The 18,544-nt window shown below is 42.5% G+C and overlaps 1 protein-coding gene across 4 annotated transcripts in view; it reads right to left on the bottom strand.

Moving 5' to 3' along the window:
• Window positions 1-7,893: 7,893 nt before the first annotated feature.
• CNR1 (cannabinoid receptor 1) overlaps window positions 7,894-18,544 on the bottom strand; it is a 29,227-nt gene continuing 18,576 nt past the window's right edge. For all 4 annotated transcript variants that reach the window (XM_061131666.1, XM_061131665.1, XM_061131663.1 and 1 more), the window contains exon 2: window positions 7,894-13,420. In XM_061131666.1, coding sequence (XP_060987649.1) covers window positions 11,939-13,357 — 1,419 coding nt within the window. In that variant the 5' untranslated portion in view covers window positions 13,358-13,420 and the 3' untranslated portion in view covers window positions 7,894-11,938. The remainder of the gene's footprint in view (window positions 13,421-18,544) is intronic.

Here is an 18,544-nt window from a genome sequence, read left to right as displayed (position 1 = left end):
TATGAATTTGAGTTTGAATCTATCAAGCTGTCTTAAAACACCTGTATAGCTAAATCTGCCAAGATGCTTTTCATTGGCTAGCTGGTAGATGAACAAACGCATTTTCTCGTGGCAACATGAGAAGTTGTCTGGCCATTTTCACATTCAAAGGTGAGAAATGCTTATCATAAATTGGACAAAAGGCTTTTAATGGGCCACACCTGACTAGGTTCCTACAATTTTTGAACACTCATTCTCTGCCTATGGGAGAAAAGCAAATGAATCAGTTTATACAGCCACGTTTAGCAGCTTCTGCTTGATGTAATGTTAAATCTATTGGTTATTGTGTTTACATATATTTGGGTAGGAAAGACCCATTTGTTTTTAGGTTTCTGAATCTAATATCTTTGCAAATACTTTAATCACTTGCCTATGGAGTTTTCATTAGGCTCAAAGGGTTATATAAGCTCATTTTTATTCATAAATTGCATACTCTTTTTGGCTCTTTATACCTCATTTTTACCTTGTTAGCTATAGGGAAAAAAAAAAAAAAAAAAACTAGTGTTTTTAGTTCCTGTTTTCCAGATAATTGCTATCTTTGCTGTCCTTGGTGCAAATGTCTTCCGAGTTCCAGTACAAACACATAGTGACATGTAAAACAAGCCAGAAAATTTGTAAGGGTTTCAAGTAGAGTAAAGCCGATTTTCCCCAGAGTTTTCATTTCTCTTGGCCCACTGCCTATCATCTGAATATCCTCGCCCTGGACACATAGCCAAGAGCTTGCTTTTTAGACTGGTTTGTTCCACTGATTGTCAGAGACAATAGCAATGAGAGTAATAACATTAAGCTCTGTTGCCAAGTCCCATAGTTCATCACTGTTTCCTGGCACTGGCATTCAGTCTCCTCCTTTCAATTAGGTTGAGAGGTCATCTGTCGGTTACATGCTCAGGCATCCTTAGATGCAGCCCTGGAAGCCCTTTTGGTTGTCCTTCAACCTTAAGAAGTCCAAGCTCTCCATAAAGAGAGCCATGGAAGCCAATTTCATTGGTAGACATGGCATTTTAACCATAGTATTGTTTCTAGCTTCAAACTGTCAAGGGTGGTCTGTGAATATGCACACAAAACCTCAGGAAGCTCCCTGTTCTACTGCAGACATCTCCTGAAGCCACCTTGTTAAAGAATTTACTTTCATAATCAGTTTCTCAGAATCAATATTTCTTTTCCTATTTCCCTCCACTTGGACATAATGTGATTAGAACAAACAACTCTCATGCTTTGGGACTTATCAGAATTGTTGCTAAAGGAACACTGTCCAGCCATCCTTCTCTCAGATGTGAACTCAGCTGTCTACTTTTCACAGGGACTTGGCAGTGGCTATGAGAGCATGAGGGCTTGGGACTGGGTCTCTAGGGAAAGCAAACGTGCACCCAGTTTCTTGGAGGGGCCTCGAGAAGGGACATCTTGTGCCAAGACTTTTGTTGATTCCTTTTTGCTGTAACAGTCACATGCTCCACCTTGCTCATCTTTCCCTGGAGGCTGTCCTCAGGAGACAGTGGCATTTTCTCTTAAGTGTGATCTATTCTGGATCATTCAAAGGAGATGTTTGTATTTATCTAATGTCAGTGAATAATGCTGAAATACATAGGACTTTCCCCTTTGTTAAGAAATGGAGGACACTCTCTATCTCTAATTCCTCCATCAGTGGGAAGGAATTAATACTTGAAAATATTTGTATTGGATGGCCAAGTAAGACAAATTATTCATAGCCACCTGTGTTAGAAAGATAGGAATTTAATAAGACATGCAATCAGAGGCTGAGTTGAACAAATAAATGGTCTCTGTCCCTTTCTAGAATAACCCGAGACTTGAACAAAGCACAAATCAGAAAAATTGTTGTTAGGTTTATAAGTGCAAGTAAATAAAACCTATTTTAAAATATGTGGCAAAGTGCCTCCCTCCCTTAAGAAACACAAAATATCTGGGTAGATTTTGTGAACACAAATAAAATGAAATATTGACAAAAACCGAAATATGCAATTAATTTGGAAAAGGATTAATGTCAGAATATTTTAAAGCTTTATTCCCCTCCCCACAGCATAGCTCAAAGATGTTTTCAGTTTTTTCCTTCCCTTTGAAAACTCAGACTCCTAATTGAAAAATACTCTGTGTAATTCAATATGAATGAAGTAACTGTATTTGTATCAGGTGTAGGGTTGGGTTGCTTTGGACAGTTTTAAAACATTCTCCCTTTTAGTTCTTACCTACTTGTTCCCTGAAGGATTTCTGTATCTCTTAGGGGAAACCAGGCAGTAATAATCTTATTTGCAAAGAAGGCACAGGGTTGGTGGCCTCAAGGGCTGGTGTTCAATATCGTCCCTGTCATCCAGACATCACAGGCTTTGCCCCAGCCCAGGTGAGTAATGACCAGGAACACTTAGTGACTGATGACTGCTCTGTTTGGGGAGCAAATTGATGTCCCTCAGTTCCTAGTAAATAATGTTCTTTCTAGCAGTGACAGTAATGTCATCAGTAGGGAAAATATGTTACCCGTTAATGAGGAAACAGGGTAGAGAGCCCCTACCCTCATCTCTGCACGCCCTACTGGGCCAAGCAGGAAGTTACGCTTTCACAATAATACACAGTGCTTTGTAAAAACAAAAAAACAAACTCTTCAAACCAACAGAACTAGGGAAAAGGCTACCTAAATTCTGATCTTTTTCAGCTGATTATGAGTCTGCTCAGGTCTCTGGAAATCATAGTGAGGTACACCAAGAACAATGGATCTCCTTAGCACCCATGGCCTTTGGTGATCTGGTCCCTGGTCCGCACCCCCAGTACTCTCCTCTGGGTTCCACATCCCAGCCACATCAGACTATGTGTCATTCTCTGGACATATCATCCGTCTCCCTTACATCTCTCACCTGTCCCTCCCACCCCTCCCTTATTTCTCTCCCTAGAGCGTCCTTTATCTCTATTTTTCCCTTTTTCTTTTCTACTGACTAGCTCTCTCTTGGTCTTCAGTGTTCAGAGCAGTATCACATCTTCTTCCTATGTCAGTTTCCCATGCCTTTCCTGGTTTTCCATAGCCTTGTTCTTTTTAGCTTTGGTTGCGTTGCACTGAGGTTATCTGTTTAAGTGTTCACCTTCTTTCATTAGATCTTAAGTAATTTGAGGACTTGTCATGGTAGATAGTCAATAAACATTGTTTGAATGGAAGAAATGTATGCAACTGTTTGCTAAGTGGAGATTGGCTTAAGGCAATCAACTTAGTAACTCAGCCCCTCAGTAGGAGCTAAGAGCCAATCTGATCTCTACCACTCACTGGCTATGTGACCTTGGGCAGGTTGCTATCTGTCTGATGGGAATAATGATCTTGGGTTGGCCAAAAAGTTCATTCAGGTTTTTATGTAGGATGTTTTGGAAAACCCAAATGAATTTTTTGGCTAACCCAGTAGTATTTCACAGGTTAGTTGAAAGGTTTAAATGTGATGCTGCATCTCCAAACAGGTGAGATAATGCTAACCGTTATTGTCATTGCAAGGACAGCATAAGTTCTTAGTAAATACTTGTTAAGTTGTATTTTAACAAGTTACATTTCATTTACTAGTACAGTATTATTTCCTGGATGCCTTGTTCTTACAACTTAAAAATAAAGCACATTTTCTAAGTTAAAAGAATTAAAATGAAAACTGTGTGGTAGGAAGTGGCCAAAGAGCTTAGGGAAAATAAGCTACTATAAGAGGGATCAGAAATATATTTGTAGCACCCAGCTCAAGGGATAAAATCAATCAAACTTCTCAGTCACTGTTTCAGCTACCCAAGGTGAGTGATGATTCATACTAGGCAAGTGATAAAGAACACAAATTTAATTTATTTTGACATCCAGACTAGGTTTGATAAAGATTTGAACTGCTGCTGTCTGGAGAACAAAGGAAGGGAAATGCAGGTATCTGGTTAGAACCATGCACCTGATCACACCCCACATAACCTTGCAATGTGGTGGAGGAAAAGATCTCGAGTTCAGAGCCCAGGGACCAGAAGTGCCAGAGATTCAACTCACTACTAACTATCCATGTAACCCTAGGCAAGATCCACAACTACATATGTGAAAGTGTGCTGTAAAACACAACAACTTTGGGCGTTATTTATGCTAGGCATCCTGATAAGAAAAGTTAAGTTTTCATCTTTCCATTTCCTAGCACAGAGGAAGCTTTCGGTGAATACTTGTGGAATATGTGGCTTTCAGTGAAGAATGGATGATGAGTGGAAACATTGTGGTTTAATAAAATTAATATGGGCTTTAGAATCAAGAAGGCCTGGGTTCTATGTGTTCTTTACCTCACTGAGCTTTCTTCTCACAACTGTAATATGATGGTAGTGATGCATACATAATAGAGTTGCTGAGTGTATATCATCATGTCAATATAAAATGCTGATGCAATGCCTGTCCCTCATAGGCACAACAAAATGTAGTTTCTTTATTCTTGATTATTAGCTAAAGGACTGGTATAGACAATAAATGAGTAAAATAAAATGAATTATTTGAACATGAGTTAATTTACACTTGGGCTGGTATAGTTCTTCATAGTTTTCAAAGCTTTTCAAAACACTTTACATCGTCTGATGCTACTGATATTTTCAGAGCTGGCATTTTTACCAATAAGAAAACCCAATCAGAGGTTGTAACACGTCCAAGGCCAAATAGCAATAATGGTGACTGATCCAGTGCTGCATCCTGGATCTAATGATTTCTTCTCCCGCGTTCTCACAGCGCAACAGCTGCCTCTTTCAGAGCTGCATACCTTTGACATTCGTCATGATTCTGATGTTAGCCAAAAAGGTTGTGTGCTGGATAGGAAATGCTTGCAGATTTTCAAATGGATCAGACTTACCCCAAGAAGTTAAGAATTCTGTTATTGTCATTATTAAAATAAAGACCTGGGTACTTCCCTGGTGTCCAGTGGCTAGGACTCTGCGCTTTCACTGCAGGGGGTGCAGGTTTGATCCCTCACCAGGGAACAAGATCCCACACGCCCCATGGTATGGCCAAATGAAGACATCTCTTAAAAAAATAAATAAAGTAAAAATACTAAAATAAATAAATGAGTAAACAACTGAAGTGCTGCATTTCCTTCTCCAAGTAATGTAATTACTTAGAGTTAAAAGAAAAATTACTCCATTGCTTTACCAATATTTGAGTACCCATGTTCAAAGCAATGAATAGGTGCTGCAGTTAATACTGGGGAGTCCCAGAATTTCATTTGGCTTTTAATATAAGATTGCAAATGTATATTTTAATTACTCATCCCTTTCGTCATTCCTTCCTGTCACTCTCTTTCCCTTTGGATCACAGGGAATTATATATCTTATAATCCTGTATATTCATTACTCAGACTTACCCAGAAACTTGTGAAGTAGCTCATAAGTAGCCCAATAAGTATTTCTGAAAGGTTCAGAGACACACCCATTCTGTACATTTCATGGCTACTAAGCTAATCAGATATGTACACTCCAAATTTCCCTTACCAGCATTTCAGGGACACAGAGTTGAAGAACAATGATAATGTGTATGGCTCACTTTCCATATTCCAAGAGGGAACCAAGAACTTCACATGTTATCACCTTCTATCAAGGAGTCACACTTAATATAGAATATTCTCGAGGGGGTGGTGAAATTTTTCTACTTGGAAACATCTAGGGGCATATTATGGAGTTTCTTGCATATCTCAATTGTTTTTCTGTTTCTACATCATTCTTAATTTGTATTTCAATACAGATGGCAACACATATTACTGATTGAATTTCAAGATGCTATATGAAGATATTGAAATAAGTATTAGGTTGGTGCAAATGTAATTATGGTTTTGGACCGTGAATTTTAAAACATTGTAATTAGGCTCAAACACATCTTTATTAATCAAAATAGGAACCATTACAATCAACACATTTTCACCAGTGAGAAATAAGTTTGTTTATTTCTGTAGTATAAAATCCATGCTTTGGCATTCGACAAACTCTTGGAAAGCATTTTCTGCCTCCTTCTGGTTGTGGCAGCATTTTGCCTGCAAAAAAGTTGTCGAGATGCTTGAAGAAGTGGTAGCCAGATGTGAGAGGTCAGCAGGTGAGAGGTCAGGTGAATAAGGTGGATGAGGCCAAACTTCATAGCCCAACTTGTTCAACCTTTGAAGCACTGGTTGTGTGACATGCAGTCTGGTGTTGTGAAGAAGAATTGGGCCCATGCTGACCCATGCCAGCTGCGGACGTTGCAGTTTTCATCGCATCTCACTGACTTTGCTGAATATACTTCTCAGATACAATGGTTTCACTGGGATTCAGAAAGCTATAGTGGATCAGCCCCATAGCAGACCACCAAACAGTGACCATGACCTATTTTTGGTGCAAGTTTGGCTTTGGGAAGTGCTTTGGAGCGTCTTCTCAGTTCAGCCACTGAGCTGATCATTGCCGGTTGTGGTACACAATCCACTTTTCGTCACACGTCACAATCCTATTGAGAAATAGTTCATTGTTGTTGCATGGAATAAGAGATGACACTTCAAAAAATTTTTTTGATTTGTGGTCAGCTCTTGATACTCTCACTTATCATGCTTTTTTGACTTTCCAACGTGCTTTAAATGTTGAATGGCCATACAGTGGCTGATGAGTTCTTCGGCAACTTCTTGTGTGGTTTTAAGTGGATCATCTTCGATGATTGCTCTCAGTCGGCTGTTGTCAAGCTCTGATGGCCAGCCACTGCACTCCTCATCTTCCAGGCTCTCATCTTTCTTGCAAAACTTCTTGACCCACCACCGCACTGTCTGTTCCTTAGCAGTTCCTGGGCAAATACACTGTTGGTACTGCAAGTTGTCTCCACTGCTTTAAACCCATTTTGAATTCAAATAAGAAAATCACTCAAATTTGCTTTTTGTCTAATATTTCCGTAGTCTAAAATAATTATAAAATAAACAGCAAGTGATAAGTCATTAGCAAAAAAAGAGTAAATCAAGAAATACACATTAAAATGATGTGTAACATAACCACATTTATTAAGAATGTATTCCAATATCAAATGGCAAATTTCAACAATGTAAAAACCACAGTTACTTTTGCACCAACCTAATATCTTATTCCCTTCAAGTCCCAATATAAAATTTAAGAATTAAGAACACAATGTCATTTGCTCTTTGCTAGAAGCATTTAGCTCATGCAGTTAGCTACAATGTTTACTAAGAGAAGAATGAAGAGTTTTAATTACAGTTATTAAAAAAATAAAGATGATCTATTTTCAAACATTTGTCAATTTATCATTTGAAAAATTTAAAAACTTCTTTCAAAATTGACTGCAAACATACTTTATTTCAGACAGTAATAGTGTATAAACTTCATTGTAATGCTTTTTTACTTCATTATAAAATTTTCTATTTTCTCCTACTGTTCAAAAAAAATATGCTTTTATAAATAAGTTAAGCTGAAAAGTAATTATCTTTTCACATGGTTCAGGATATATGAGGTTATAAATTCTTTAGATTTATATATTTTACTAAATATATGAAATTCAAATTTAATTTATAGATTATGAGTAGTACATTTGCTTTAACTTAGTGCAAAATCATTAAACTCTTTAATTAAATAATGATTTTAAAAGGTATGGCAGGCTTTTTCTTTTATTATGTAAATGATGCTTTTTGCATTTTTTCTTTGTTGAAAATGAATATATTAATCTAATCTGTTCTCATTTCTCAAATAAAGTCTTCGTTGCTTTTGAGGAACAAATCAATCTTTCAGAACTTAAACCTCAAGTGTTTTGACATTAGACAGTGAAATAAGGCAGAATTCAAAGACACTGTGTATTCTTTGTGATAATCTAGGATTTTTATTTGATTCCAGGTAACTTTGGACAACAGACATGATGGGATGTTTCCTCTTTGAATAAATAACAATTTAATTACACCACTGAAATAAAATATACTGTGGGCTTAATACATTATAAATATTACAGAAGTACTACTTCACTATAGTAATTTAATGACTGAAGCTACATTGAATAACAATCTTACTAATACTTGTGTACAAAGTTTTAATACTAACAAAGATATTGCAGCGGTTGCAAGGATGTTACCAGCTCAACAAACATCTAACAATACAGTATTTCTCTAAGAGGGAAAGTAATCATGTTTGATTTACAGACAATAAAGAGCTATGTTTTCCACTTGAAACATAGGAAATAAGAATCCAGATCATCTGGTATCTTGATTCATATTATTACAAGAAAAGGTTTCCTTCCCTGGGGACGCCGATCACCCCCAGCAGGCCTAGTACACTAAGTTGATGAGAAGATAGTTTTCAGGATGCCACAACAGTGTAAAGAAACTCTCCTATCTGAAAATTACTGATTTGTAGGCCCCTGCTTAAACATCTGACTTTTTGAAAACCTATTTACATACATTCAGCCCAAATCAGTAGACAAAAGGTTTTGTCTATGTTACAGTAGGCATTGTTAACCGTTTCATCAGAAGGCCAGTGCAAGACAATTGTTAATAACCATTGCCCAGCATTTAGGAGATTTTAAAATATCATACAAATATACAGTTAGATTGTGAGAAATCTAATTTTGCGCATGATATTGGTGGTCTCTTTTACAGACATAAGATGGCAGAAATTAATCAACAGGACAGTAACTAGAATGCTACCCGTCAAGGCTCTAATTCTCGCCTGGAGGTTGGACCTGTCCCCTGCAGGGTTTAGGCAGCCACAATTCCGTTCTACTTAATGCCACTTGGACTCAAAGTGACAGGCAACCTTGGGGATCATCTTAAGTGTAGGCATATGCGTGTAGCTTCATCCAGATCCATGTTTCTTTTACACTCATTTCCTATGTAATGGAAAAGTAGGGGTTCTTACAGACAGCCCTCTTTTTCTAAATGAAACTGGGGGTCCAGGATTGAAAGATTCATCATTACTCTGAAGAAACCAGGCAGGTTGGCAATCTGGCCCTTTCTGAAGACATATATGATGGTGAAATGCATGGTCAGGACTCATATGTCAGCCTCGGAGGACAGAAGATAACTCTGAAGCTAGACCTTATAAAACATACTGAAATCTAAATTATATTTAAATCAATGGATCTCATTAAGAGACTAATTAATGAATGATACTAATGAATAATAATTCTAATAAGTATATTTCTTGGGGAGAACATTTGAGTCACTTGGGTTAGGAAATGATATTAAAAGTGTCAGAGTGAATCAAACTCATTTAAATGTTTTAAAATGAAGGTGGCATAACACATACAGGATGATATTTCACAGATATTTCTTAGAATATCAATAAGCACCAAGTTTAGTGCTGTCAGCCCCATTGTCCCTTAATTGATTATATATGATTAAGATCTTGTAAGCACAACACACTATAAAATCTACTTTGCATACACAAATACAGTTTCAAAAATGAATCCTGAAATTTTTCTATCAATAACAACAATTTCATCTTCACCAGGTCTTCGTAGCTGTGAAAAGAGCATTGGCATTGCCCAGTGAGCTCAGAAATATGTGGACTCATCTTCAGGGTAATTTGGGACTAAAGAGTGGCAAATTCTTCAATGGAAACTAGAAACCCTGGTGAGTTTTTTCATAAATAATCTTTTGTCCTTCTAAAGAGATCTTATTAATCCTCTAGCACCCTGAGCTCTCATCTGCATATGACAGAGAGGTAAAGTGAAGGAACCAGCAGGCAAGCTGTACAGACGATTAAAAGCATCTCAGCTTTTACGGTCCCGCAAGCCATATTCAGCCTTATCCTGCAAGAAACAACACTGCCCCATCAGGCTGCGTGGGTACCACACAGGGAGCAATCACCAGATCGGCTAGCCCTCCACTTTACATCAGGCTATGCAGGCCTATGCAGGCTATGCAAAAGCTACGTTTTATCCATTTAGGGAAAAGGTAGTCTGCACGCAAAATCTGTCAGAGTCGAATGGCTTCTTAAGCACTATCAATGTTTACTGTGAAAGGGCCTAATTCGGAGCACCCATGGCACCACTGAGGATGAAACTGGAGCGTAAGAAGAAAGCAACCCACGTTCATCTTTACGCCTTAGCACCTCTGGCTGACCAGGAGCAGAGGAGAGCCGCTTCCTTAGCCCAAACCTATACAGGCAAAGCCAGGTGCCGGGTTGGCACCAAGGGCATCTGCTTGAAGCACAGAGGTGACCACAGGACGTCCAGGCCTCCAGCGCAAGGGTGTCAGCTCCTCACTGCCCTGTCCTGTCTCCCTCGCTGTCTGATGGGCCTTCTTACCACATGAGCCAGACCTGGTAGTCTCATTCCGGTGAGCAGGGTATAGAGCTACTTACACCGGGATCTCGCTGCCTACACACACAACTAAACTGTGTCACTACTGGGCTTTCTTCTTTCTTTTAGGACCACTTCCCTTATAATGACTTACATCTCCATGGACTTGATCAACAGGTGCTTATAAGACCAGGTCTTAATAAGACCCTTATTAAGAACACTTTCATGTCCTGCTGTGAACACTATACAGACAGTGACTTGAGTGTTCATGATCAATGATTCCTTGCTGAACACTGGTCTTATGAAATATCTAAGGGTCAGTTTAGTAACACTGGATCCAGTTTCAAAGGGGTAGGGTTCTGAAGGTTGATGGCCAGTGTTTTTTATCAACAAGATTTCCGGAAGAACTCGATTTTAGAAACTGAATTCATGTGCGAGAGCGCAGCCAGGGGAACAGCGTACGTGTGGTCACAGGTTTATCACTTTAAGACATTACTAGAACAGTTACAGGGTAGAGTCACACACATACACACATTTATATTCACACATACAGTAGAATTTTACTGATCCAGACAATACTTCTTTTCAATTAAGAAAAAATGAAGACTGTTGTTTGGCCACCCAGGCATGAAATCTACTTAAACCTGGAATATAAGGATGCAGTACTCTTCAAGTAAACAGCAATTGCACAGTGCTAACAACTTACATTAAGATCGACACATGCTGTCTTAAGAGGTCCAGTAAGAGCTAAAGACTAAAGAAAGTCGGTGATGGCAGCCAGAAGTCAATAAGTCATCTCTCTTTGGTTCTGCCTGTAATCCATCACCCGGCAGAACAGTTAAGAGTCCAGGAGATGATACGAGTCCTCGTAGGAAAATGCAGGACTAAGAAAATTTTAAGTGTCAATGAGTTCTGCTCAAGACTTTGGACAGTCTTGAAAGTCTTCTTGCTGGATTAACAGAAAAATAAAACTTTATGGTTATTTCAATGTCAAATTTTAATAGAGATTTTTGAAAAAATATTAAGGTTTCTAAAGTTAGATCATGGGCAATAATGCTGTAAAAAGTGGTCTCATTGGTGTAGATCCACTGCTTAGGTTCCATTGGTCTCATAGAAGCCCACCTTGCAGTTTTGCTGAACTAGACAAATATAAATAACACATAGTAAACACTGATACACATCTCACAGGACACACTTCATGTCACAGAATAGCTCTACTTTAGTCCTAAAACTGTTGTAAAAATGGAGATCTCTCAGATATCAGAAGTATCTCTGGTATTTCTGGACAAGTACATTTCATGTTATAATAAAAGTTGTGATTACAAAGGCATCACTCATTTAATGGCCTTTTTCTATGGGTACTTGGGCTTTCAACTGTGTAGCCGAAAGTGTCTCTCTTATTTCATTGAGACTCTGCATGGACCTTCCAGTCCCTGAAGCCACAGGCTCTCCTCCCTGTAAACCTCCAGAGAACTGAGTCTGAGGACCTACACTTTAGAAACGTTAGAAAACTGATAACTGATCATGGTGACAATCACCTTTCCACTGAGCATGGTCAACTTAAAAAAATATAACCGATGAGAGGACAGACACTTCTGGGTTTTGAGCTTTAAAAAAAAGAGAGAGAGAGAAATTTTTTTTTTTTTTTTCTGTGCAGCCAGGGAAGTGTCTGGCTCACAGAGCCTCGGCAGACGTGTCCGTGGACACAGACATGGTCACCTTGGCGATCTTGACCGTGCTCTTGATGCAGCTCTCCGCGGCCCTGTGGACGCTGGCTGCATTGTTGGCGTGTTTGTGCAGGCAGTCTGAGTCCCCCATGCTGTTATCAAGAGGCTGTGCGGTGCCTTCGCAGGAGGGGAACATGCTCCGGAAAGCATGTCTCAGGTCCTTGCTCCGCAGAGCGTAGATGATGGGGTTCACTGTGGAATTCAGCAGGCAGAGCATGCTGCAGAACGCAAACACCGTCTTAATGAGCTTGTTCATCTTCCCAAAGACATCGTATACCATGATGGCGAGCAGAGGGCCCCAGCAGATGATCAAAACCACCAGGATGAGGACCAGGGTCTTGGCCAGCCGAATGTCCATGCGGGCTTGGTCGGGCCGAGTCACCTGCACCTTGCCATCCTCCGACGTGTGGATGATGATGCTCTTCTGGGTACCACGCTGGATCATGCGGACGGCGTGGCTGTGTGCCTTCCAGAGGATGTACATGTAGGCATACACGATGAACAGCAACAGCACGCTGGTGACCCCGATCCAGAACATCAGGTAGGTCTCGTCGATGAGCGGGAAAATGTCTGAGCACACGGATTGCAGCTTCTTGCAGTTCCAGCCTAGCAGGGGCAGCACAGCGATCACAATCGCGATGGTCCACATCAGGCAGAACGCCACCACGGCCTTGGGCCGCGTGACGATCCTCTTGTAGGCCAGGGGCCTGTGGATCGATATGTACCTGTCGATGGCCGTGAGGAACAGGCTGCCCACCGAGGCCGTGAACGAGGCCGTGACCCCCCCCAGTTTGAACAGAAACACATTGGGGCTGTCTTTGCGGTGGAACACGTGGAAGTCCACGAAGCTGTAGACGAAGATGACGCTCCCCAGGAGGTCGGCCACCGCCAGGCTGCCGATGAAGTGGTAAGACGGCCGGCAGCGCAGGCTTCGCGAGTGGAGGATAACGCAGAGCACCAGCAGGTTCTCCAGGACCGTGAAGGTGCCCAGCGTGAGGGACAGCACAGCGATGGCCAGCTGCTGGCTGGGGTTCAGGATCATGAAGCACTCCATGTCCATGAAGTTCTCCCCGCACTGGATGTTCTCCTCATTCTCCTTGTAGGAGGACAGGGACTTGTTGTAAAATTCGGTGAGGTTCGCCTGGTCTGCGGGGACCAGCTGAGGGCTGTCCCCGGCAGTCATCTTTTCCTGGAAGGGACTTCCCCTGAAGGAAGTCAGAGGAAATTTCTGCGGGAAGTACCCTAATTTAGATGCCATGTCGCTTTTGATGTCTTCGTACTGAATGTCATTGGCACCCACGTACAGGAGGTCTGTGGTGATGGTTCGGAAGGTGGTATCTGCCAGGCCGTCGAGGATGGACTTCATCCCCTCCGTCTTCAGTCAGGCCACACGCACGATGACTGAGAAAGAGCCCCGCAGCCGGGGACCCTGATGGGAGGGAAAACAGATAAGCTGAACGGTGAGAGAACCGGGAGAATTAAAACAGACCAACCACAAAAAAATCCCCCCGAACGACTGCAAGCTTCCCAACAATGTACCCTCGTGTTATTTTATTCCTGTCTCTAAACACAGGTAAAATCTTTAGCCAATCATGGAACTGGGAGAATTAAAACACACCATCAACTGATGTTGGGGAAGATTGAGGGCAGGAGCAGAAGGGGGTGACAGAGGATGAGATGGCTGGATGTCTTTACTGACTCAACAGACATTAGTTTGAGCACGCTCCCTGGGAGACAGTGAAGGACAGGGAAGCCTGGTGCGCTGCAGTCCATGGGATCACAGAGTCGGACATGACTGAGCGGCCGCACAACCACCACCAACAAAAAATCCCTGCAAACGATTGTCAACATCCCAACTGTGTACCTTCATGTTATTTCATTCCTGTCTCAAACATAGGTAAAATCCTTGGTCCAATTCAGTCAACAAAACGAGTCAGGTCCTTAGTTAAAGAAAAGCTGCCCAGAGAATCCCTTGGTGACCCAGCAGTTAGGACCCCATGCTTTCACGGACAAGGGTGCCAGTTCGACCCCTGGTTGGGGAGCTGAGTTTCCACAAGCTCACTGCTTCGTGAAAAAAATTAAATAAAAATGAAGCCATGCACTTGGTTAATGTACAGAAAAACATACAATAATAAAAATAAACACATAATTAAAATCTAAAAAGAAAAACAAGAAAAGCTGTCCAAAGCTGATGAGGTAGAGCACACACTCAGCACACCCATTTCTCTCACTTTGTAAGCTCTCCAGACTTGGGTCGCCGTGTGAGTCCCGTGTGGGCCCCAGGGCCCGGCTGTCAAGTGAAGGCAGCGTATCTGGGGTGTGGCTGCATTTCAGCTGTGTCAGGGCGTGTCTGCCACCTGGCCTCTACTTTCTCTCACACACACAGTGTCGTGATGCTGGTGTAGGGGAGCAAGCACACGTCACACAAGCTCTGCTCTTGGAGACTTGACTGCCGCGTCATACAGGTAAGACCAAGCATATAAGACAATTGAAGAACAAGAGTGTGGGGTCAGGGATTGAGTTGGGTGGCCTACGCGTCGAGTGTAAAGGCAGAGACAGACACGGCTGCGAACTACAGGAAGCATGCGGCCGTGACAGGAAGACCCAGGCGCTGGCTCTGACTCCATCGGGCAAGTTTCCTCACCCAGAGAAGACATTTGAACTGCCCCTGAGGGGAATGCCTAGAACGTCTACACCAGCCAAGAAACACGTGATGAAGGGCAAACTTGCGCTGAGGCTCACGACACTGTGCCTCCAGAGGGTGACCGCCACCAGGGGTGGGGTGACCCCAGCGCACCCTGGAGGATGGAGACAGGCTTGATCGTCCAAAGCTTCCTACGTGGGTGATGCTGGAAATAAGGATGGCTGAGAGGAAGGGTCAATTTTCAGGGCTCTTCACTTCTCAGCTGGGCAGTTTGGTTCTGTTTCAAAACAAATGGTCAGAGGATTGGTTCTACCATTTATAAATATTTGTTTAAAATGTGGCTTTTAAGCTCTTTAGCTTATAAAACTTATTTGAGATACTGAGGGCAGTCCACAATGTACAGCAAGTGCACACAAATACTGTCTGATTTTGCCTATGTGAGGTGCCTAGAATAGTCAAATCCATAGAGTTAGAAAGTCCATTGGTAGATGCCACGGATCAGTGAGTGGGAAGCGGGCATGGGGAGTTGGTTTTAAATGGGGACAGAATTTCAGTTTGGGAAGGCGAAGAGTTTGGGAGATGAACGATGGTGACAGTTGCACAACAATGCGAATCTACTCTGTGCCCTGAACTGCACAGTTAAGTATGGGTGAAGGAGTATGTTTCATATTATGTGACTTTTACCACAATAACAAAAATGTTAAAAAGAAAATAGTGAGGGCAGTCCAAGATAGCAGTGTAGAAAGGTCTTGAACGCTCCTCCTACCACAGGGCCACCGAATCTACAGCTACAAATGGAACAATTCCCTCTGAAAAAGACTTGAAAACCAGCTGAATGGCACTTCACAACAAACCGTAAAAGGGCCACATCGAGACAGGTGAGAGAGTTAAAGAATGACGTCGTACTCCTGAAACAAACATAATGTTCAGTGCTAATGGCCTCAACATAAAGAAGAACTATCCATAGCTCAGTTGGTAAAGAATCTGCCTGCAATGCAGGAGACCTGGGTTCAATTCCTGGGTCAGGGAGATACCCTGGAGAAGGAAATGGCAACCCACTCCAGGATTCCTGCCCGGAGAACCCCATGGACAGAGGAGCCTGGCGGGCTACAGCCCACGGGGTTGTAAGAGTCAGACACGACTGAGTGACTGAAACCAACAACCAACGTTAAAAACACAAAGTGATATCTGTAATCATCTTAAAAATCATGAAAGTCAATATTTTACTTACTAATTGTCTTCTTTTTGTTCCCAAATAAATAATACAATATTGAGGAGGGGGAAAGATAGTCATTAGCTTGGATCCAATTAAAATGCTGAAGGAAATCCAAAAAGGCGGGTGGGGGGAGAAAATATGTATACAAATATAAATATATATATATAATATATGTGTGTATAATTCACTTTGCTACACAGTAGAAACTGACATCATTGTAAAGCAACTACATGCCAATAAAATGTAAAAATGTTTAAAACTAAATAATAAATTGTTCCCCTACTGAAAAAAATTCTGAATCTTCTAGTAAAATACAGAGATCCCACCTGTATCTGAACTAATAATTCATTTATTCATTCATCCAACAAATCATGGAGCACCCCCTACGTGCCAGGGACGGTATGAGGCCCTGGGAACAGAACAGCACCCAGGAAGAGCCCGTGACTGCATGAAGTTCAGCAGAGGAGACGGGCAGCTGGCCCTGCAAGTATAAAGGAAGCATGATGCTAGGGACGGTCAAGGCCACACACGATGCTGTGGGAGCAGCAATCCAGGGGTTGAAGGCGTCTTCCCCCAAAAGAGGGTGTCTACGCCAAGAGTAAGTAGAATTAATGTGGGTGTAGACAGGACACAGAGGCACAGAAAACCATTTTAATGACCACTGTAAGTGTCCTGAAATGCTTCTCACTGTTTGTTGAGTAACTGGGAATAGGCACAATGTGCTAAATGTGGCCCAGCTCCCCACATCCTGCCAATTCTACGTCCAGGCCACCGTCACAGCTCACCAGAACCTGAGCACCATCCTCACGGCTGGTTTTCCTGCCTTTCTCTGGACCGATCCCCTTTGGACCACTTCCCAAATAGCTGCTGTGGGGATCTTCACAAAATAGGTAGTTGATTATGCTACTCCCCTGTTTCAACCTCTTTGCCCTAAAGACCAAGTTCAAATTCATTCACAAGGTTTCCCTTTCAGGCTCATGATCTCCAGACCATCCGACACGGCTCTTCTCTCTGCCTTCGGGGTAGGCCCAGCTGAGCGCCGTTCAGATCCGACTCTGACTCCCTGTGCTCAGAGTTCTGCAGCTTCTCTTCCCCCTGAGCAGGAAAGGTCTCCACCACCATCCCGATTACCCACAGGACAAAGTCTAGTAAAAGGCTTCTTTCCCAGGGTCATCGAACCCCTGCCTGTCTCTTCAACCCTCCTCTCATCACTCCCGGACTTGCCACTTGCACCAGACAATCCGGCTCCATGAACACAGCAAGTCCACCGCTTTTCAACTCGGTGCTTTAGCTTCCACCACTTTTCATACTCCTCTGAGCACACATCCTCTCCCTTCCTCCATCTGCTCAAGTCTTTTCCTGCAACTTGATGTCACCACCTCCTACAGCTCCCATGATTAGAGGAAGTACCCACTCTGGGGCTCCTAGAATATTCAAATAGAGTTCTGTCACAGCACTTATTTAATAGTCTAACATTTCTCTGTGTTTGCACCTGTTTTGCCCCTCCAATAGACAGTAAGCTCACTGAGGGAAGGAATTTTATCTTAGTGTTTACCCACAGCATGTAGTGTAATGCCTACCGTATAGAAGGGGACCCTATATATATTGGTTGATTGAATATACATATTTCAAAAGAGGAAAAGGTGAGGGACAGATTCTCCCAATCATCATGGGAATAAAGCATGTAGCTTGAATCAAGGTATCTTGCCTAAATTGCTACCCAATCCATTTGTGCTAGAAAAATGTTCTATTTAGATGAGGTTGTTGATATTTTACAGCTTCCCAGTTAGCGCTAGTGGTAAAGAACTCGCCTGCCAACGCGGGAGACATGAGACTCAAGGTTCGATCCCTGGCTTGGGAAGATCCCCTGGAGGAGGGCACGGCAACCCATTCCAGTATTCTTGCTTGGAGAATCCCGTGGACAGAGGAGCCTAAGGGGCTACAGTTTGTAGGGTTACAAAGAGTTAGATCTGACTGAGGCGACTTACCATGACTTTGATATTTTACATGGAAGCTGCCTGTGTAATGACTGTGTTAGTTGTTCCACTGTGTCTGACTCTTTGAGACCCCATGAGTTGTAGCCCACCAGGCTCCTCTGTCCGTGGGATTTTTCAGGCAAGAATACTAGAGTGGGTTGCCATTTCCTTCTCCAGGGGATCTTCCTGATCCAGGGATCTAACCCAGGTCCCTCACATTGCAGGCAGATTCTTTACCCTCTGAGCCACAAGGGAAGCCCCGTGTAATGATTACCTAGCCTAAATATACATGGGAAGCTTTGGCTAGATAGTGGTTGGCAAGAATATCAGCAATGTTTCATCAGACGGTGAACAAAGTCAGTATGACAGGGAAGTCAGGAGGGCTCCCTTCACCCCTTCCCGGTCCTGTGGCCCTTTGCATGACCCCAGTGTGACCTGTGCTGGCAGTATGGAGACACCACTGGACCAAAGGCCCTGAATCCCCCGCGGTTAAACTCCGGCATTACGCAGGAACTTACGGCGAGCTCCTTTTCTGAGCTGGCTCTGTACTCCCTCCCACACCGGCAGAGGGGCTGGGAACGGTGTGACCAGAGGCAGGAGCCCGAGGGCGCGGACCGGTAAAGCCCGATCAAGGGCCCCCGGGAGGCAGGCTAGCTGTGGAGGCTACACAGGGTGCAGAAATAAAGACTGCAGTCCAACAGCCACAGTGGCTGCCCA

The sequence above is a fragment of the Dama dama genome, chromosome 28 (assembly GCF_033118175.1).
Source record: "Dama dama isolate Ldn47 chromosome 28, ASM3311817v1, whole genome shotgun sequence".
In the NCBI taxonomy this organism is placed as follows: domain Eukaryota; kingdom Metazoa; phylum Chordata; class Mammalia; order Artiodactyla; family Cervidae; genus Dama; species Dama dama.
This window is presented reverse-complemented; position numbering and strand designations above follow the sequence as displayed.